The sequence below is a fragment of the Pezoporus occidentalis genome, unplaced genomic scaffold (assembly GCF_034315485.1).
Source record: "Pezoporus occidentalis ecotype Australia unplaced genomic scaffold, CSIRO_AGI_Poc_V1 ctg14, whole genome shotgun sequence".
Classification (NCBI taxonomy): domain Eukaryota; kingdom Metazoa; phylum Chordata; class Aves; order Psittaciformes; family Psittacidae; genus Pezoporus; species Pezoporus occidentalis.
The window spans coordinates 6,124,046-6,146,247 of NW_026913209.1; the positions used below are offsets into that span (position 1 = coordinate 6,124,046).

The 22,202-nt window shown below is 39.5% G+C and overlaps 1 protein-coding gene across 7 annotated transcripts in view; it reads left to right on the plus strand.

The window, feature by feature from the left end:
• The window catches only part of PTPRZ1 (protein tyrosine phosphatase receptor type Z1), a 135,489-nt gene that overhangs the window by 60,292 nt on the left and 52,995 nt on the right, over positions 1-22,202 (plus strand). For all 7 annotated transcript variants that reach the window (XM_062609667.1, XM_062609670.1, XM_062609669.1 and 4 more), the window contains exons 3-8: positions 8,875-9,054; positions 10,912-11,063; positions 12,542-12,637; positions 12,902-12,968; positions 17,674-17,831; positions 18,400-18,550. In XM_062609667.1, coding sequence (XP_062465651.1) covers positions 8,875-9,054; positions 10,912-11,063; positions 12,542-12,637; positions 12,902-12,968; positions 17,674-17,831; positions 18,400-18,550 — 804 coding nt within the window. The remainder of the gene's footprint in view (positions 1-8,874; positions 9,055-10,911; positions 11,064-12,541; positions 12,638-12,901; positions 12,969-17,673; positions 17,832-18,399; positions 18,551-22,202) is intronic.

The following is a 22,202-nucleotide window of genomic DNA, read 5'->3' on the forward strand; positions in this document are numbered from 1 at the left end:
AAGCAAGGACAGGTGGCATGGGAAGAATACAGGGATGTTGTATGGGAAGCTAGGGACCAGGTGAGGAAAGCTAAGGCCCACTTAGAATTAAATTTGGCTCGGGATGTTAAGGATAACAGGAAGGGATTCTATAAGTATGTCACGAATAAAAGACAGGCTTTGTCTTTTTGAGTTGTGGTCAATGGCTCAATGTCCAGCTGGAGACCAGTAACGAGTGGTGTCCCTCAGGGATCGGTGTTGGGACCGGTCTTGTTCAACATCTTCGTCATCTGAAGATGAGCTATAGGGATGCTGGGGATGCAATATTCATTAGGGACTGTAGTGATAGGATAAAGGGTAGTGGGTTCAAACTTAAACAGGGGAAGTTTAGATTGGATATAAGGAAGAAATTTTTACTGTGAGGGTGGTGAGGCACTGGAATGGGTTGCCCAAGGAAGTTGTGAATGCTTCATCCCTGGTGGTGTTCAAGGCCAGGTTGGACAAAGCCTTGGGTGGCATGATTTAGTTTGAGGTGTCCCTGCCCATGGCAGGGGGGTTGGAACTAGATGATCTTAAGGTCCTTTTTGACCCCAACTATTCTATGATTCTATGATTCTATGATATATGAAATGAAGGAATAAGCCATACTCCTCAGCACTGGGCAAAAGGCATTGTCTGTTTTTACCCTAAAAGTGAATTCCCATTGTTTTCAGCTCTGCTTATCTGTGATATTGGAATGATCTGTTTCACTCAGCGGTGGTGTATTAAGTTCCATTATCTTAAGTATTACTAGAGGTAAAGGAAATCGTTGCTTCAACCTGAATTCCTCGGAGCAAGGTTTGGAAGTATTCAGGGCTTCAGAAACTGTTAAAGATGAAATAAAAGCAGGGAGAAGAATATGTTTCTTTTACATTGGACATTTTCTGATTTGGCCCTGTACCAAATTTCCTTCCTTAATACTTACTTGAAAAATATAGCTCAGATCTTAATGCTACATTAATTATAAAAAATTACATAGCAAGTTTTCATTATATATTGCTACATGATTATCTAGCAGCAGTTATATGCAAATTTAGGAGCAGTGGGATGAGAATAATAGAAAAGAGGTATTTTGAAAGGCTGACTGAATCTCTCCCATAATCCTTCCCCTAGTCTAAACAGCTATCTCATTGAGTGCACTGCAAATGGAGCATCAATGATCATCTGTTTTTCTCTAGCATAGAAGTGTTTGATTATATATTTTCTAACTAGCCTGCAATGGCCAGATTTATCAGGGAATGAAAGAAAGAGAAGAGGAATAGCAAACCGCTGCTATACTGAAAGAAAGCTGTCCATTGGCATTTATCCTCCTACTCATTTTTCTCAGTAATTCACTTATTCCGACTATGAATCATCAGACTGACTTCCAGGAAGAAAAATCACCAGACAGACACTGTATTAATAATACTGATTGCAGTTTTCCATTGTATCTCAACAACGGTGGTGTGACGTGTCCCTGCTCATGGCAGGGGGTTGGAACTAGATGATCTTAATGTCCTTTCCATCCCTAACTATTCTTTGATTCTATGATTCTGTCTGATGGGGTGTTTTTCTGTGGGGATAAAGAAAAAAAAATTAAAATAAATATTTTTCTGACTTGCTTGCTGTTTGATTGTTTTATAGAGCAATGTCTGAGTTACCGTAGATGTGAATCAATCATAAAGTTTATGTTCAAATAAATAAACAAAAGATGAAAGATCCAATAATCTGAAGATAACAAAATGTTTCATCAGAATTTTCCTGATTTATCTTCTATGTTAGATTTTAACAAGGGATAAGTGGTCCAGCATGTTTTGCATGCAGAATAGAGAAGATTAACTTAGCAGAGTTCAGCTGAAGGCAGGTTAGTGCTGTGCCATCTTTTAGGATATTCTTCTCAGGAAAAGTCTGTATTTGTCTGTGTATATTATAGGTTTTTTTGTGTGCACGTACACACAATACGCAGAATACAGTGTAGTTGTGTTAATACTTGCATACAAAAATGACAAATAAGGCACTGAACAAAATAATAGATTAGAAGGTTTGGCTTGCCTGAATGCATCTGGTTGCAAAGGAACTGGGGTTTTTTTTTTAGATTTTGTTTGTTTTATTTGAAATATTGCACCCAACAGCAGGGAAATATATTGCATTCATTTCTCTGTTCCTGTATGCATGCCAGAAAGTCCATGGGATAAATATATTTGGCTCCTGATCATTCAAACGCAAGTTACTTTATGAGTGTTGAACTCTGAGATTTTAAATGCTATTAATTTTTTTTGGAGTGGTCATCCAGTTACTCAGAGGGCTGTCTCTCTTTAACATAACCAGTATAATTTCATATTTGACGTAGACATTGGCAAGCAATCCAGTCTTGGAAAACCCACAAACAGTTAAATCACTGAAACGGGCATTATAATTGGCTAAACCCAAACCTGGAAGGCAAAACTCGCTCTCTGTAGTTGTGACTCTGTCCTGACAGGTAATTTCACCCATTAAAGTCTGGATTTTTGCAATCTGAAGAATTTTTATAAACTTTATCATACTAGTTGTAAACAGGCTGTGGTGATAATTGGGGCTTTTGGAGGCAAAAAACACAAACCCTAAAAATCCTCACAATGAAGATGAAGATGAAGCATTGTCTTCTACTCAGTAATATGTAACATTTAAGCCTTCCTTTTTTTTTTCTTTTTGATAACCAAAATGTTTCCCTAGAATGCAATGCCTTATGTCATGTTCTGGAGACCAGTAATGAGTGGCATCCCTCAGGGATCGGTGTTGGGACCGGTCTTGTTCAACATCTTCATCGCCGACATGGACAGTGGGATTGAGTGAGCCCTCAGCAAGTTTGCTGATGACACCAAGCTGTGTGGTTCAGTTGATATGGTGGAGGGAAGGAATGCCATCCAGAGGGACCTTGACACACTTGTGAGGTGGGCTGATGCCAATCTCATGAAGTTTAACCATGCCAAGTGCAAGGTCCCACACCTGGGTCGGAGCAATCCCAGGCACAGCTACAGGTTGGGCAAAGAAGAGATTCAGAGCAGCCCTGCAGAGAAGGACTTGGAGGTGCTCATTGATGAGAAAATGAGCATGAGCCGGCTTCAGTGTGTGCTCGCAGCACAGAAAGCCAACCGTATCCTGGGTTGCATCAAAAGGAGCGTGACCAGCAAGTCAAAGAAGGTGATCCTGCCCCTCGACTCTGCTCTCATGAGACCTCACTTGGAGTATTGTGTGCAGTTCCGGTGTCCTCAACATAAAAAGGACATGAAACTGTTGGAACAAGTCCAGAGGAGGGCCACAAAGATGATCAGGGGACTGGAGCACCTTCTGTATGAAGACAGACTGAGAAATTTGGGGCTGTTCAGCCTGGAGAAGAGAAGGCTGCATGGAGACCTCATAGCAGCCTTCCAGTATCTGAAGGGGCCCTATAGGGATGCTGGAGAAGGACTCTTCATTAGGGACTGTAGTGATAGGACAAGGGGTAATGGGTTGAAACTTAAACAGGGAAAGTTTATATTGGATATAGGGAGGAAATTCTTTCCTGTTAGGGTGGTGAGGCACTGGAATGGGTTGCCCAAGGAAGTTGTGAATGCTTCATCCCTGGTAGTGTTCAAGACCAGGTTGGACGAGGCCTTGAGTGACTTGGTTTAGTGTGAGGTGTCCCTGCCCATGGCAGGGGGGTTGGAACTAGATGATCTTTAGGTCCTTTCCAACCCTAACTATTCTATGATTCTATGTTTTTTGTAATATAAGCTATGGTAACATTCACAGGATTAGCATTGGCTAATTGGCTTCTCTCTTTGTGCCAGTGGCACACTCATCCAGGGCATGAATTGAAATACTTCTTCTGCCTTGGAAGATTAGAGACTGCATACTGCAACTTCTGCTAATAAGCAAAATGCCATAGCTATTAATGATATGAAGTATTTTGAAGTTTGTTGATCTCCATCTCCTCTGTTCATCCGGTTTGGATGCACTGTCTAAACTGTAAAGCAGAAATAAAGGAGAGGGGGAAGAATAGCTCTGCAGTTTGGTATTCAGAGCAATATTGACTGGGTATCTAAATTTAATCTTTGTCCCAGTACAAGTACCCACATCTTTTCATGGCCTTATTTCTGATTTCTCAAATCTGAGATAAATTGTGTTGACTCTGCAAAAACCCCCTTCAAATCATTTACCACTTCAAAGTGATTAGTAGCATATTTGATAAGGCAAATCCATTATTAGCAGCCCACACAGAAGGGATATCCTCCATCCTCTATATGTGTCCAATCTCTATTTATAAAATTAAATATATAATTGTGAAAGCAAAAGCTGGTGAAAACCCCTCTCCTGGTAAGATGCTGGGAGGACCGCAGCCCACTCAGTTTCACAGCTTGTCTTCATCCGTGCTCAGCCTTTCTGCTTGCAAAGGATACTGCTACACAGAGTTGTCTGACATGCTTTTTTTTTCAAGTATTTTTACAAAATACAGAAGTACAGTAAGACCTTGTGGGCCAGGTCTCCCAAAGACAGCAGCAGAGGAGGGCCACGAGGATGATCAGGGGACTGGAGCACCTCCTGTATGAAGACAGGCTGAGAAAGTTGGGGCTGTTCAGTCTGGAGAAGAGAAGGCTGCGTGGAGACCTCATAGCAGCCTTCCAGTATCTGAAGGGAGCCTACAAGGATGTTGGAGAGGGACTCTTCATTAGAGACTGTAGCAATAAGACAAGGGGTAACAGGTTCAGACTTAAACAGGGGAAGTTTAGATTGGATATAAGGAAGAAATTCTTTACTGTGAGGGAGGTGAGGCACTGGAATGGGTTGCCCAAGGAGGTTGTGAATGCTCCATCCCTGAGTATTCAAGGCCAGGCTGGACAGGGCCTTGAGCAACATTGTCTAGTGTGAGGTGTTGGAACTAGGTGATGTTAAGGACCTTTCCAACCCAAACCATTCTATGATTTTTTTATTCTATATAACTGGAGGCCAAAAGGAGAAATGTATACTTGTTGCAGGGATGGTCATTGGGACTAAGGATGAGGAGCAGATTTAGGTACGAGCATTTTTTAGATAGAGTAGGAGAGTTTTCTTTGGATATGCTGCCCTGGGCAAGAGAGGTAAAGGTTATGGTATAGGCAGTCTTCCATTAACTTATAATCTTTTGTTGAGGCTCATTTTCATTCATTGTGAATTGTCAGTTATATCTTCTACACTGACAGCTTTGACAAACATTGCTTCCTCAGTGCACTCTCGAAGATATATCATGCACATTTTTATTCTTCTCATATTTCCAAAACACAGTTTGGGGGAATTCATTTTCAAAGCTCAGTTGCAGCAATATTTTTCAAAATGGCTGGCATGGTTTTGATTTATGATTTCCATCATAACACCTACAGTAAAACAATCTGCTCTTGTTTAAAAACATTTGGTTCTTTCACTTGTGCTTTGGCTTTCTGCAAGTCATGTAAACTGCAGCAGTTTCACCAGCTGCTGCCTACACTGGATGCATTTATGTTAACAGTTTAGTTCAGATTGGGAATGGACTTCAGAAGCAAATATCCTGGCTGTACCCCACTTGCCAAGCTTTGGTTCTCAAGGTAGAGCTGTCTCACAGAGCGTGACATAGGCTCATCACAACTAATACTAAACAGGAGATGTGTGTCAGGGACTTATCTAGTGCACTTAAGAAGCCAATGGTTGTTCTGCCCATGGGACCAGAGGTAGGCTGAGGTAAAAATCTTCTCAAAGACATATGGCATGGACATCTGGTCCTCACACTGTAAATCTGCTCGTGTTGGTCTGCACTACTTTCTAATGTAGGCACAACCAATATCTGCTCCAGAATTTGCAGAATTTATGCATAAGCATGTATTTTGCTGTTCAAATATAATTTAGATCATCATGACTGAACTCCAGTTCCTTCTGGAATTCCCTGTGTTCCTGCCCCAGCCTGGAGCCTGCCATTGATTTCCTGCACATCTTGTTCCATTGCTTTGGATCAGTGCTACAACTACTCAGTGATTATGCAAGTGTGATTTTCCTCTTGAAACGCAAAATGTACACACATCTTGTTCCTCATTACTATGCTTAATATCATTTTTACCTTGTACACTGTCTGTGTTTCTCAGTGCTGAGATCACTGGTACTTCTGCAACTGTAAGCAGTAATGGTTGCTTTGCTTTTGTAGTTTTTTCAGCTACACCAGCTGCTGGACCACAGTGAAGAAAACTGATTAAAAGTTGTCAAATACATATTCAGATTTGCCAGCAGGAACATTGATTTGAGCATTCAGTTAATCTGTCATAGCTGGAAGTCTTATCTCTTGTCCTCTGCAACCGTGAAATGCTTTTCATTTATTCTTGGTTGATTTCAAGGTAACATTCATACAGATAGGATAGACATATTAACTAGACTGTAGCTGAAACATTATTTGCATCTTTTTCATGCATAATATACATAGATCAGCTTCTTACCATGACTACTGGTGTGTGTATAGCAATATGTAATTACATGAAAATCACTTTCTAAAACTTTCTTTGGGGTATAAAGATTCATAAATGCTGTAAGATTTTAGGAAGTTGTAAACAATAAAGTTATTTATGAAAGGAGAAACTTTTTATTATAATCGCTTGTCTGAATTGCCTTTGTTTCTACACAGTAAAAAGGCAGAACATTTTCAAATCTTTTTAGGAAGCTTTAGGAATCTTTAGGAAGTGTGAGGCCTCTCTGGGGGATAGGAATCATAGACTCATACAGTGGTTTGGGTTAGAAAGGACCTTAAAGGTCATCTAGTTCTAAACCCCTGCCGTGGGAAGTGGCACCTTCCACTAGACCAGGTTGCTCAAAGCCTCATCCAACCTGGCCTTGAACACTGCCAGGGATGGGGCATCCCTGGAAAGGAAACAATGTTGCTTATCATGCCTTCTAATTTGTTTAATTTCTCTGTGGCAATACTTAGGAAAAGCTTCACATCCAGAGTGAAACTGCAAACTTTCTTTTTATCGTTCAGGCCACAGCATCACCATAGTGCCTACAGCCAGCATCCTATGTAAGTCCACATGCCCTGGTTCCAAATGTTGTAACAGATTACAGTGTTGGCATGACACTGTCTTCTGGGATGAGCTAAGATTACTGTTGTTATCATTAGCTTCATGCTAGTAATTTGTTCTATTACACACTGAGGCAAACTGAAGAATTTACATTCTGCATAACAAAACCACAAAATATGAAACTGAAAGTTGGAAGGAGAAGATGGAATAGTAACCACTCTTTCCTTATGAAAAGCACAGTAGAAATCAGAATAGTGCATTCTATTCACAGGTGAGATAAACTGTAACTGACAGCTGACGTCCAGGACAAGCATGACTTTAGAAGGAGCTGGAAGCTTACCCCATGTGCCATTCCCAGGGTACCAGTTGCTCTTTACAGGCCTCTGATCCTCACTGCAGGACAGCCAGATTCATAACCCTGTGATTTAAATTCATTTTGGTTTGCTTGTCCCTAGCAGTTTCTCCTGTTGCTCTTTGCAAGAAGTAAATTGGTTTATACATTGGCTTATACGTAGTATACATGCATTTTTTATGTACTAATTCTGATGCAGCAAACTGATATTGGTAACTTGCCAGACTTGATACTTGTTGAATAATTTAGCTCGGGTTTGTTTCTCGGTAGGTAGCTGTCCAGATAACCATCTTGTATTACTCTCTATCGTCATGGTTACAGGACTGGCTGTATCTCTTCTCGAGTGCAATATGAGGGCTGTCCTTGCCTATGGTACAATATAGCAAATCTTCCACTGACAAGCTTGGATATAGCACAGCAGCCTGTAAATGAGTACTGGCTCATTTCAACATGTCTAATTGAATTAAAATGTGTGCATTGGATGCACTGCTATTAGCTCTGAACTACCAGTAAGTGGGAAGCTAGCTGAAGGAATTACATTTTCCTAGGTCTGTGCAATTAACTCTTGGTTTTAATTAGCCTTTTGAAGCGTTATCAGAATTCCCTATCAGGAAAAAATATTTATATGTATGCAAATACATAAAAATACACAAAGTGCTGTAGTATTTATATTATTATATTATATAAACAAAAGTTTCTCATAGCAGCTGCTAACTCCTCACACTGATCTGTAGAGTGCTTGAGCATTTCTTATGGAAAATAATCCGATCTTTGGTGAAGAAGATGCAGTCTGTGTGTCCATGTTGTCTATGTATGAGTTGTCAACAGTGAAATGGCCATGGAGGCTCTGGGCCCTGAAGAAGATGCAGAACTTCCTGGCCGCTCTTGCCAGGCGACTGCAAAGGGTCATGGCTGGAGAGCATGGGCAAAACTGGACCATACAACCAGGCTCTCCTACCAGAGCATCAGTGACTTTTTTCAGGATAGAATCATTTCATCTTTTTCCCCCTGTGTAAGGATTTTAAAAAACATCTTACTGCTTTTATTTATTCAAAAATTATTACTGGATGGCTGACCTCATTGGGCAGAATTAACCTTAATGGCATTCATATTATTGAAAGAGTTATTTGGAAATGAGGGTTTTGCAGTAATTCCCAAGTTTCCTTGAATGCCAGCTTCTTTCATCTGAAAGCTTCCCTTTCCCCATTTTTTTTTATTATCTCTGTATGTTGTGTGTGAGGAGGGTTTTGTTGTTTCCTGCTTTCCCTAAAGATTCATAAGCGTGCATGTATGATTTCTAAAATGGTCAAAAAGCGACTTAACTACTGAAGGCAGTATGCAATGCTAGGTGTGCTTATTGCTACAGATGAGGCCCAAAAGAAAGGCGGGTACTCTGATTACAGATTGCAAACTGTATTTAAACTGTCCCACACTAAAAATTGTGTGGATACTAGTTTAGGTTTTAAGTGTATTTACCCCAAATGTTTTGGTTTTTAGGAACTTTGAACCAAAAGAACTGGGGAAAGAAATATTCAGCCTGTAATGGTGCCAAACAGTCTCCTATTAATATAGATGAAGATCTTACCCAAGTGAATGTGAATCTGAAGAAACTTAAGTTCCATGGATGGGAAAAGGAAACTTTGGAAGATACTTTCATTCGCAACACTGGCAAAACAGGTAAAATGTCAAGATTACATGGAGTTAAATGAGGTCAGAAAAGTGGTGTAGGATAGACAATCAACCAAGAACTTTTAATTAAATGTTTTCATTTCACATTCCCTTACGTGGGGCATTCTGAATTTGTCCATAAAACTAAAAAAAAAAAAACCAAACCACAATAGGTGATGACAATAGCCAAGCATAATGGAGAAATCACACAAATAATTATGTGCACAGACAGATAGAGCCAAAGTAATCACATCATTACTATTCTCCCATCACAGGCACTGCATTGAAGCTAGACATTAATCTAGCATTTGCTTCAAAATAATGATAATGGTTACTACACTCCTAGAATCTGTGACAAGTATACAAAAAGGATTTTTTAAAAGTATGAATAAATTGTCTGCTCATCTGGAAGCACTTAATGGATGAGTTGTGCTTTCAAAAAACTCAGGATGGAATTCATCTAACCTACACATAAATATCTGTGATGTAGACATTTCTGTCTCAATTACTCACTTAGACTTCTTCTTAAGTCAAAGAAGAGAAATCAGTACTTTTATGGTCCCAATTTTTCTTACCTATCTTAGAAATGTATTTTAGAAAGAAGTGATTTATGCCTACAAGTGCTTATTTCTCCCAGCCATAAACCAAACTTATGGTGGCATTTACATCATTGGACAAATCTTTTTGCAACCACTTATAAATCTAGGATAGCAGTAACTAAAAGCTGCTTGTTGAAAGTATTGTTTCTTGTTTTGGGCATAGGTGTGGAGGAAGGAATCCCTTAACAACTGTCTTTGACCTTCTACCAGTTCCAGTGGGAGCACTAGAACAGCTATTTTGTTTTGGTTTATTTTATATTGGTTTGTTTTCATCTTATTTTACTGTCATTATTCCTGGGTTTTGTTCTTGACCCCATTATGTCCTTCTTCCTACATACCACTCCACAAATCACTTACTTCCCTCTTGCCCTACCAGCTGAGATAGGTAAGTAGTGTATGTGTCTTTTCAAGAGATCCCTGAGGAAACAGATTTTAAAGTCCATAAATGTGAACCGAGCTCTTCATCACCTTTGGCAATTCAGGTATTGTAAGAGGAACTGCTAAGCTCTGCAGTTAAAATTGTCTTCAAGGTTTTGAGGAAAGGAGTGTAATAAAACTGAACTCCATTAGTGATGCTTTAGCAAGAGGTCAAACAATTCACTATCACTGGAAACCTGAATGTGGGGCTTTGGTCTATTCTACCCTGCTCATTCCCTCCAGAAGACAAGCACTCCCAGCTACAGCATGTGTCCATCTATCTCCATCTGAATACCTGTCATCACCTTCTTCCATGGGAGACTGTTCCACAGCTAAGGGTTATCAAAGACAGGACAGTCTTTCTAGGAAATAACTACAATTTTCTTTTCCTGTGTTGCCACATGATTTGTGTCTAGAATTATGATAATAATGAAGGAGGATTTTCCTTTTTTGTTAAAAACAAAGCTGCTTTCAGGAAGCTGTGTATTTCAGGGATTTGTTTTCTTTGACAGCTTGGTGGATAAGCCTTTTCTGTGAATTTTTTTAATGTAGTTATGTGGCTAGTTTCAGTCAACCGGAGACCAGTATAATAGCGCACTACATTAGATGACTATTCTGAGAATTGCAACATGAAATGAAATGTATTTCTCCATGCTAACAGTGAATTGCTACACTTTTTACTTAGTTTAAATAACCAATTTTCTGACAAATTGCTTATGAAATACAGGGAAATAAGCCTATCTTATTTACCTTTTAGCACCTAACACTGAAATATGAGTCATAGATGCCTTGGCTGGCTTTTATATTGACACTCCTTTTTCCCTCTCTCTCTCTCTCTCAATTTGTTCAGTGGAAATTAACCTGACAAATGATTACTATGTAAGTGGAGGTGGGTTAGACACTGTGTTCAAAGCAAGCAAGATCACTTTTCACTGGGGAAAATGCAACGTATCATCAGATGGATCAGAACATAGTTTAGAAGGACAAAGATTTCCTCTTGAGGTAAAGTACAAAACAGATTTTGATGATTTTGAAGATTTGCCTTCTGCTAAAAGTAACACTGTTTATGAAATAGCTTTGTTTGTCACTTGATTATGTCTATTTGCAAATATACTCATTCACTTAAATCCAAATTAAAATCATTTAGATGATGCATTCTAGAAGAGCAGCATAAGGCGTTATTCCATGGCATGTTGAAAATGTCTAAACTGTGTTTTCACACATGTCATTTAAGATTACATTAGAATTTGGGTCTTCTAATCTGACAGCATTCAAGCTCCCACTAACAGTTAAGCTCCTACAAGTTTGACCCATCATATTCCACAGCAGTCAGTTGTTTAGATTATAAATGAACTTTTCAAAGCTGGGGCTTTGCTGATTGCCCATGGGAGCTGCTGAGCATTACTAGGACAAAGCGTGACCTGTGTCGCTGGGCTGTAAACAACTGACAGCAGCACACCAGGAGCCCCCATGTGGGAGCATTAGCAGGCACCCAGACTTCTGTACCACTGGGTGGTTTGGCAGAACAACTTGCAGCAGCATGGGAATGGAGTGGAGGAGGGGAGAAGCTCCCACTGAGATCCATGGGGGCACTCTGCAGACCAAACTTTCAATCCTTAACTTGATGTTGTGATCATTTTCCAGTTAAAAAGATATGGTTATGCTAGGCGATTGTGCTGCTCCTCACTCTGAGCCCTTTGGACTTCTATATCAGACCAGAGCAATAGAGCCTAGGTTCTCCATGGCTCCATGGAGAGCTGTGAGCCAGGAACTTTCCCTGGGCAGTGTCATTTGCTTTAGCTCATTACCCATTTAAAAATTCCCACTCACACTCCACCTGTCCTGCCAAGGCATCTAAGAGAATATTCCCTTCCATCATCATCACACAAAAACCTAGTAGGAGAGTAGGAGCAGGACAGTCCCCCATTCATGTTGGTCACCTGGCACTGGAGATTTCCCTGCTGCATCTGAAGAGAGGAAGGGGTGCCAACAAACCCAGTGCCCATGACAGCAGACAAATGGGGGTACAAAATATTGATAATTGTTTATGGCCAATGCTTCTCTACACTTACTGCAAGGCATATTAGTAGGACATCTTGACTTATTATTCATGTTTTACCAGTGATTTAGGTTTTACCACAAGATTCATCTCATCTCAATTCTTTAGGTTAGATGTCCATTATCAGCAGGTTGTCTCAGTTTACTTTATTATCCATGAAGAGCATTATGCTCCTTGAAAGGATAACTAACTCCTGCATACTTAGTGGTTTTTCAGGAGAGGTTATTGTTGGAAAGCTAACAGCAGATGAACTCCATTCTGTATCTTGAGATAACACATGTGAGATAGATAAAATAGACATATGTTTGTAATTGAATTTATTGCTTGGACATTTTTTCTCAAAATGGGAATACAAATAACTACATTGAATATTTTTTATTACTTTTCCATACATAACATTTGAATATATTTGTATTTGCAGATGCAAATCTACTGCTATGATGCAGAACAGTTTACAAATTTCGAAGAGGCTGTTAAAGGAAATGGAAAGTTAAGAGCTTTATCGGTTTTGTTTGAGGTAAACAAAGTATATCTTGTGTCATTAAAAAAGCTTTGAAGCACGGCACATGTTCAAACAATTTAACCAGTTCCAATGTATGATCACTGACTTAGAAATTTGCATATATCTTTCTAATGTATTCTTACAGAAAAACAATTGGGCAAAATACATTTGCTCTGCTTTAATTCATCTATAATTTTGATGGTAAACTGAAACTTTCAATTATTTTTTTTCATGAAGCCTGTACTGTTAAAAAAATGTGATTTTTTTTTTTTTTAACAGATTGGTCTAGAAGATAATCTGGATTATAACCCAATCATTAATGGAGTAGATAGTGTTAGTCGTTTCGGTAAGTCTGCCTCCATGTTGTATTGATTACTGAATAGGCTAAATCCTATTTTAGTGTAATTTTATGAAACCTCTAAAGGCGTTGGGGAGCATGGTTCTCTAGAGCTCAGCTGTGTATATTTTGTTAGAAACAACAAAAATCATCTGGATAGACCAATCACTAACCATGTGAAATTTAACATGAGTGCCAGATTCTGCTCCCGGCACAGGGTAATCCTCCTTACATGTGCAGACTGGAGGATGAGAGACTGGAGGGCAACCCCATGGAAAGAGATGTGGAGTTGATGGTAAGTTGAATATGAGGCATGTGTCCTGGCAGCCAATAGGGCCAACTGCATCCTGGGCTGTATCAAGCACTCCATAACCAGCTGATCAAGGGAGGTGAGTGTCCCAATCTACACTGCACACGTGTGGCCCCACCGTGAGTACTACGTGCAGTTTTGGTGCCTCAATATAAGAAAGACATCAAACAGTTAGAGTATGTCCAGAGGAGGGTGACCAAGATGGCGGAAGGTCTTGAAGACAAGACTTAATGAAGAGCAGTTGAAGCCACTTGGTTTGTTCAGCTTGCAGAAGAGAAGGCTGAGGGAAGACCTCATAGCACTTTACAGCTTCCACAAGAGAGGCAGTGGAGGGGGAGGTGCCAAACTCCTCTCTTTGAGGCCCAGGGATATGACACAGGGAAATGTAATAAAGCTGCATTAGGGGAAGTTCAGATTGGACATTAGGAAAAGATGATTCTTCATTGAGAGGGTGGCCAGTCAGAACAGGCTTCCAAGGGAAGTGGTCATGGTACCAGGACTGTCAGAGTTCGAGGAGCATGTTAGTTATGATAACACTCTTAGTCATGTGGTTTAGTTTAGGGTAGTCCTGTGAGGATCTTATGGTCCTTATGGGTCCCTTCCAACACAAGATAGTCTGTGATTCTATGATCCATTTCCCAAGACTCAGTATTTGTAACAACAGAGGTATAAATTGTAGAATCATAGAATAGTTAGGGTTGGAAAGGACCTAAAGATCATCTACTTCCAGCTCCCCTGCCATGGGCAGGAACACCTCACACTAAACCCTATCACCCAAGGCCTCATTCAACCTGGTCTTGAACACCGCCAGGGATGGAGCATTCACAACCTCCCTGGGCAACCCATTCCAGTGCCTCACCACCTTCACAGTAAAGAACTTCCTACTTATATCCAATCTAAACTTCCCCTGTTTAAGTTTGAACCCGTTGCCCCTTGTCCTACCACTGCAGCCCTGAAGAAGAGTCCCTCCCCAGCATCCTTGTAGGCTCCCTTCAGATACTGGAAGGCTGCTATGAGGTCTCCATGCAGCCTTCTCTTCTCCAGGTTGAACAGCCCCAACTTTCTCAGCCCATCTTCATACAGGAGGTGCTCCAGTCCTCTGATCATCCTCGTGGCCCTCCTCTGGACTTGTTCCAACAGTTCCGTGTCCTTTTTATGTTGAGGACACCAGAACTGCACACAATACTCCAAGTGAGGTCTCATGAGAGCAGAGTAGAGGGGCAGGATCACCTCCTTTGACCTGCTGGTCATGCTCCTTTTGATGTACCCCAGGATACGATTGGCTTTCTGGGCTGTGAGCACACACTGAAGCTGGCTCATGTTCATTTTCTCATCAACCAACACCGCCAAGTCCCTCTCTGCAGGGCTGCTCTGAATCTCTTCTCTGCCCAGCCTGTAGCTGTGCCTGGGATTGCTCCGACCCAGGTGTGGGACCTTGCACTTGGCATGGTTAAACTTCATGAGATTGGCATCAGCCCACCTCACAAGCGTGTCAAGGTCCCTTGACCGAACCACACAGCTTGGTGTCATCGGCAAACTTGCTGAGGGCACACTCAATCCCAGTGCCCATGTCAGCGACAAAGATGTTGAACAAGACCGGTCCCAACACCGATCCCTGAGGGACACCACTCGTTATTGGTCTCCAGCTGGACATTAAGCCACTGACCACAACTCTTTGCGTGCAGCCATCCAGCCAGTTCTTTATCCACCAAGTGGTCCATCTATCAAACTGATGTCTCTCCAATTTAGAGACAAGGATGTTGTGCAGGACAGTGTCAAACGCTTTGCAGAAGTCCATTATGGTGAATAAATATCATCATGAATTTGCAACTCTTTAAATACTAAATCAAGAGAAATGTCATATTCACTGTATGAATTTTCTTACTCATACATTTCTGGACTTTTATATGTGATTGGAAACCAAATAACCTATTTGTAGCCATTCAAGATGTGTCTTAGACAAGGCTGCAAGGCTGTCTGAATATCAGTATTCAGTAGATTCAGCTGAGATTAATGCTTTTTTTGTGGTTGCTCTATGTAAATCTGAAATAATCTAATTTTATTATATTTGTACTAGCCTTACTCAAACAAAATGTTGACAGTCTGGTGTTAGAATTCCTTGTGGTTTCACGTCAGAGCACATGGGCTACAGGGTGGTGCACGAGGAGAGCTGGGCTCTATTTCTATATCAGTTTCATAGCAGCTTCACAGAAGAATAAGCATGAATGAGCACTGTTGGGTATTTTCATACATCATAGCTAACATCATGACCTTAAGTAAATGGCTAACTTTGCCTCAGTTTTCCTATATGCAGTGACGCCTGAGATTTTAAAGGCTCGTAATATAGACAGTTTGAAAGTGTAAAAAGTTATCAGCCCAATATTTTAAAAGCTTTCAAAATTATGGCACTAAAATCAAGATTGATTTTCTCTAGAATACAAACACCATTCTCAAATGTGAAAGGAAGCAACTTTCATAAATCACGAAGGCAGAGGACGGGGAAATATAAAGCAGTTAAGATTCATTATCTTTGTGTGCCATCTTGTATGAAATACAAAGGAGAATGAGTAATGCATCAAGGCAGACACTGTTCTACATCCTTGGAAGGAGCTGTAAAACTATCAGCAGCAAGATTCAAGATACAGCCACTACATGGCACTTCAACAATGAGTAGAATATCATTTTCCTGATCAAAATGCAGATGAGCTCTGAAAATTCAGGTCATTACTAAATCAAATTGTTCCTCCTGAAGAGAGATGAAGAGCACATGATCTGTCCTTGTCTGTGATGTGCATGATCTGATCTTCTTAGTCATATCTGTATTGTGCTTATTTGAATCCTAGTTGATGAGTTCTCAAGCTCTGCAAAGGAACAGTCCTGTTTCTCGTCATTGTTCATAGGTGTTTGATTTTAGAATCTAGACTGCTAATCACATTAAAATCTAAATGGCAGGATTCTTAACTGTAAATGAGAAGTTTTGTGTCTCCAAGATATCTATGTAAAATGTACTGGCCATTCATTTTACTGAAGGAAGAATGTGTTAACTTGACACGTACCAGACAGCAATGATGACTTCTTTCTTAAGGTTAATTAACAAGTTGACAGAAGAAATAGGATAGGCTTTGCTCGGCACTGCCAAATGTTCCCCTTTTGCGACATATGGATAAGAGAGAGCCAGCTCTTAAATCTTACCTCAGTGGAGCAGTCACTGTATAAAGAAAGACATCACTGATTTGTAGTAAACTGTTAATGTATTTTGCTGCCCTCACCATATTTGTAACGAATTGTGAACATAAAGATAGGTTCAAAATCTGTACAGGGCTCAAGAAGTAATATCTGTAAAACCACAAGTTAACGCACAGTCTGAAAATTCATTAGGTATTCATAAGTGAATACTCCTCAAATAGAGAGAAATTTAAAATCAGTAACTTTGCACTGAAAAAAGGTGCATAAGGATCTATGTTATTTCAAGGTATAAAAGCTAAGTGTTATTTTGGATGCAACAGACAGTAAGGCAGATAATTCTTACAAAATTGATAATTGTCACAGCCTGGAAAAATCTGCCAGTTGGTACCATTTCTGCTAATTTCTGTTACTGGACCCTACTGCATATCAGCATGAATTTAAGTTTCTGCGGATGGACTCCCAGCAATCCTCATGCATGCTCCCAACTGACAAGGTACCAGGTAAACTGTTGACCTGAAAGACATGACACTGTTTTCACAGGATGATAAACAGAATGGTCATACTCTCCTGGAGGAGCTCTTTGCATCCTTCTCTGCTTTGTGTCAGAGCTGTTACGGTTTTTCACTGTATTTTTAAACCCCCTGATCCATAGGAATTCTGCTTCTGGGGTCAAGAGTAACACAACTCTCAGATCTAATATGACAACAATGGTTTTCTGCAACGGTTAAGATCCTGTGAGAAACTCAACAATTTGGACAAATTCAATAAGAATTTGAAGCTGTGTCATGAGATCAAGAACAGAGATTTAACATATTTTTTCTTTGAAGTTCATATGCGAGACAGCGACTTGGCATCTTTGACATTTGCGAGTAAACTTGAACAAATTGTCATGAACCAACATACTGATTACTGTACTTATTACTGGAGTAACTCATCACAACTTGCCAAGTAAATAAAGTTGTTTTGGGATGATATTTAAACTACATAGAAAAGGCTCAGCAATTTCTTTTTATGCTAGTCTCTCTGGGTATCAAATTTTGAATGGCCTCAAAATTAGCATGTCTCTATAATGGTGATTCTTTTGGAGAGTTTATTTATTAATTCCTAAAATACATTCATATATGTATATGAAAATATTCTAAAATACATTCATATTCATAAATTCATAAAATAACGTTTATACAGTATCTTAAGTGTATGACTCAATTTTTTTTCCAGGAAAGCAGGCTGCCTTAGAACCATTTATTTTGCTGAACCTCTTGCCGAATGCAACAGACAAATACTACACTTACAATGGGTCTTTGTCAACTCCTCCCTGCTTTGAAACGGTTGAATGGATTGTGTTTAAAGATACCATAAGTATTTCTGAAAACCAGGTAATCTGCTTAATGTATTCCAACCAAACAATAGTACATAATAACAAAGAAAAGCAGTTGCTATGTATATGGTAAAAGGCCATGGCATTTATTGCCAGCCCAACAACCTAGATTTTCTTCTATATACTTACAATTTTTTCATGCAGATGTTAAATTAGAAAGTATATCTATTACTCCACTGTATTATCTTTTCTCTTTTTTAGTTCAGGACTAGATTCTGAATCATTTCTTGCCTTAGAAGGGAGTAAGAGCACACTTCCTAATTCTGCAGGCTGTTTGGACTTACATAGCCCAGACAAAGATGAGTGCAAAACACTCTTCCCATATTCCCCCAGCTAAAAGGTGGTGCTGGGCAAAGCGTAGCTCCAACAGCAGAGTGATTGAGAAATACAGGTGAAGTAAAGCATTAGATATACTGCTGATACAGAACAAAAGTTCAGTGCTACCCAGGAGAGCTCATCTGGGAGACTTTACCCACCATCTCTTTCCCCAGGGCTTTTCCCTGTTAACAGTATCCAGTTAGTTTGTTATGACTTCTGACTTCTGTTTTTTCCCTTGCCTCTTCTAGTTAGCTGTATTTTGTGAAGTCCTTACAATGCAGCAGTCTGGTTATGTTATGCTGATGGACTACCTGCAAAACAACTTTCGAGAACAGCAGTATAAATTCTTTGGGCAAGTGTTTTCATCTTACACTGGACAAGAAGAAATTCATGAAGCAGGTATTTACTGAACAGTTATTCCTCTCCACAGGTTGAAAGACAATTGTCAGTAAAAAAAATCATCCTAGCATGAAGGTACTCATTTTAAATTGTGTAAAAAGTAGCACATTGTATTATTACTCATAAATCTATCACTTCAGAGAAAAAAATAGCAATCATAAAACATGTCAGATTAAATGGAGTGGAAAATTAAATGCTTGTCTTGACCAAACGTTCAGTGAAGATCACATCAGTTCAAACTTTCTTGCTCTGCCCTTTAAATGTTTCAGACTTATACAACGCTGCCTTTTCAGGGGCTGCAAGAGGATTTTGTTTTGCAAATCCATTTGGTTCTTTGTTGTGTAATGTTCCAGCAAAGGCTGAAGTGAGGTCACCGAACTAATTTCACGTAGTCTGCTGAGAAAGCGATAGATGGAGAGAATCCCAGAAGCCAGATTCTGTTTTCTGTTTTACCTAAAACCTCCGGGAGGTTTGTGAAGGTTATATGGCCAAAGCAATACATTCTGTAATGGGAAACAAGATCTAGCACTAAATATGGAAGTCAATGATTTCTATACTTACAAGCACAGAGGAATAAATAGTAAATGTCTATTTGTGGGGGTTATGTTGCTGCTCGGGTGGGGATACCTGTAGATTCCTAAACTTGTTGAATTGTGCTTAATTAGACATAAACAAATGAGTGAAGCATGTGGTGTAGTTGTCTCTGGGTGAGAAAGAAGTGTGACTTCATTTTAATTCACCTTAGTTGGGTGTATATGTTTTTTCCCACTGGAATAATATGATGTATAAGACTTATATACAAGCTAGCAAACATTCATCATTCAGAACTGCTGGAGGGCTGGGTCCACTGCGCAAGTACATGATGCTGTTTTGCCATACTGCTTCACAGGATAACTTTACTGCCTCATTTCTATAACTAGTCCATGACTTTTCTGTTTTGGCCTCAGCTTGTCATTAACCCCTCAGATGTGTGCTCAGGATGTGAATGTTTTGTATTGGCCAAAGCCAAGAAACAGCTATTCTGGCAGGGTTTCTTTGTTCAGGTACAAAGTAGGGCTTGAAATTTTGAAGTTTGGAAGAGTATGGAATTGAGCTGCAACAATCGAGCAAATTGACACAATTAAATACATTTCTGTTTCCAAATAGACTTACAAAAGACGTTGTTGATTTGGCCTGACTTAGAGAAAGATCATGATTCCCCAAGTCCTTCTGTTTAATGAAGTTCCCTGGGAGAGAGACCACTTATGTCCATGTGTCAGTAGGAAATGAATCTTCTCAGTCCTTAGTAACTAGGAGTCAATCTACAGTGAAAAAAATGTCATAGGCAGAACACCTTTGAAGGCAGAGGCTGGCACTTCTGCCATCTGCAATTCTCTTGCCTCCTAGGTGGTTACAGTACAGCCATGACCTTGGCCTTGGCTCTTGTCGCTGCAGTAGAAGGAAGCTACTTTCAGCTGTGCTATCCTAATCTAGATTTCCATGGAGATTTGCAAGAGATAAAACTGAGTAATACTGTTTAAGACAGGTCCTTGCTTCCTTCTGTCCACTCCATGTGCAGATACCTGAAGGAGTGTAGGTTAAAAAATTTGGCCATAAGCAAGGAGGGACAGAAAGGATCATGAAAATTTCAAGTCTACCTGTATATATTTCACATTTTGCTGCTATTTGTGTGCACTATGTAAATTCAATAAGATCACATGCACATACATAATATACATATTTATGTACACACATGTATTTATAAACACATGAATTCAATTATAGGATTTTTTTAGTATAGAACATTTGAAGAGCATTTATATTTTTACCTCTGTTTTAAGAAAAGGTAAATTAAAAGTCCTGGGAATCATTAAACTTAAATGTTGAGATGTAAAAACTGTAACATGAATGCCCAAGTCCCCAAGAATAAATAGGCTTATGCATTTCATGGCTAGTATTCCAAAATTCTTGTAGTCAACAGAGAAAAAGCAATCTTTGAAATCCCTTTAGACAATGCAAGAGGAATTACTAGAGTGGGTTATACTTGAGTAGATAACTGAAAAATCTTGACCCAAGGGCATTTCCATTATTTTTATGCTGAGGAGGGAGACTGAAAAAGTGGCTAGGTGGGCACGTGGTGGCCAGCCAAGGTCAAACTCTCACATATACTTTGCTGTTCCACCTCCCTCATAAAGATAGGATGGGAATACTGACAAGCTACTTTTTACCACACACTGGCAGAGAGCTGAAAAACCCTTGAATGTCTTAATGCAAATGAAGTGTTTTCACAGCTTCCACAAATGAAAATTGGATTTAAAAGATAAAAATCTCAAACCCATATTCAACTAAAAGTAGAAGAAAGCAACAAATGTGGAAAAAATACCGAGTTATCCGGTGCTGCCTCAAAACTATATGTAGTTTTATTCCAACTGTTTCAAACTGATAGATGCATAAATCCTGGCTTTTTTTTTTTTTTTAATATATATATCTGAATAAGGCAAATTTGGGCAGCTTATGAAAGTCTTTTTGTCAAAAAAAACCAGTCCAGGCATTTTTTTAAAATTATTCCTCTAATGTACCCGGGTGCTACCTGATGATGCAGTTCGGCTTAGGTTAAGAACTTCTAAATTACACGGGTAGCATTTTACTCCACAGAAGGATAAGCGAATACAGGTGTATTATCATGATATCATATGCAAAACCAGCATCTCTGGTGAAAGCAGAGACCAGAATCAAGCCCAGCAGGGGCTTGGATAGGTCTGTGTCTTCCTGTGAAAAGTATTTTCCTGCCTGAAACTTATAATCCAGTTGAATATCTGTGATTTCAGATTAGTAACAGACTCAATAACTACCTTTCTTGCAGTCTCATTGCCCAGATTTCCTATAAGTCAGTATAAGAGCAGAAGTCTTTAATTAGGTAAGTTGTTATGTGGTGTCCTTGCTTTTACCAGTCTCTAGGGTGGAAAAATGGGAAAAGGCAAGAACAAAATACTTCTGTGTTACTGAGACTGGCAGGAAAAGAAAGGAAACAGCACAAGTAGAATGACTGATGAAGAGGCATCCAGAAGAAGGGCAAAAAACAAACGCCTGGGAAGGAATTGAGGTGAAAGAATATGCAGATGACTGTCATGTAGGAATATTGTTGGTCACTGCTGAGATGAACAGGACCAAGCATCAAAGGAAAAAAAAAAAAAAAAGGAAGACACCTTTTTATAGGGAAAAAAAAAAATAGTTGGAAGAAGCATCTGGTAAAGAAAACAGGAAAACTGAAATAAATAATACTGGAATCACCAATCTTTTACCCTTAAAAGCTTTATAATACTGCTCAGTTGGTCTGAATACACTCGCAACCAAATTCACTCAGATTAAAAAGGGAGGAAAAAGGACAGTAGAGAAGAGTTTGAAATAGTGAGAAGCTTTGTACTTATACTATGAAAAAGTGGAGAGTTATTTTAAACACCTTCAAAAAAATAGCTGAAGAGCATTTAGATTTATTTAAAAAAAGAATAAATAAACAAACCAGAGTTTGTCATCTTCCTTAAGGCTCAGAATTGAGAACTACTGGTCTAATGATTTCTTTTTGCCATCTGGTGGAAGTGGGGTGGAACGACAAATTTTAGTAATGCGATGGAACGTACACAACTTGGTTTGGTTTTGTTTTGGTTTTTTTTGT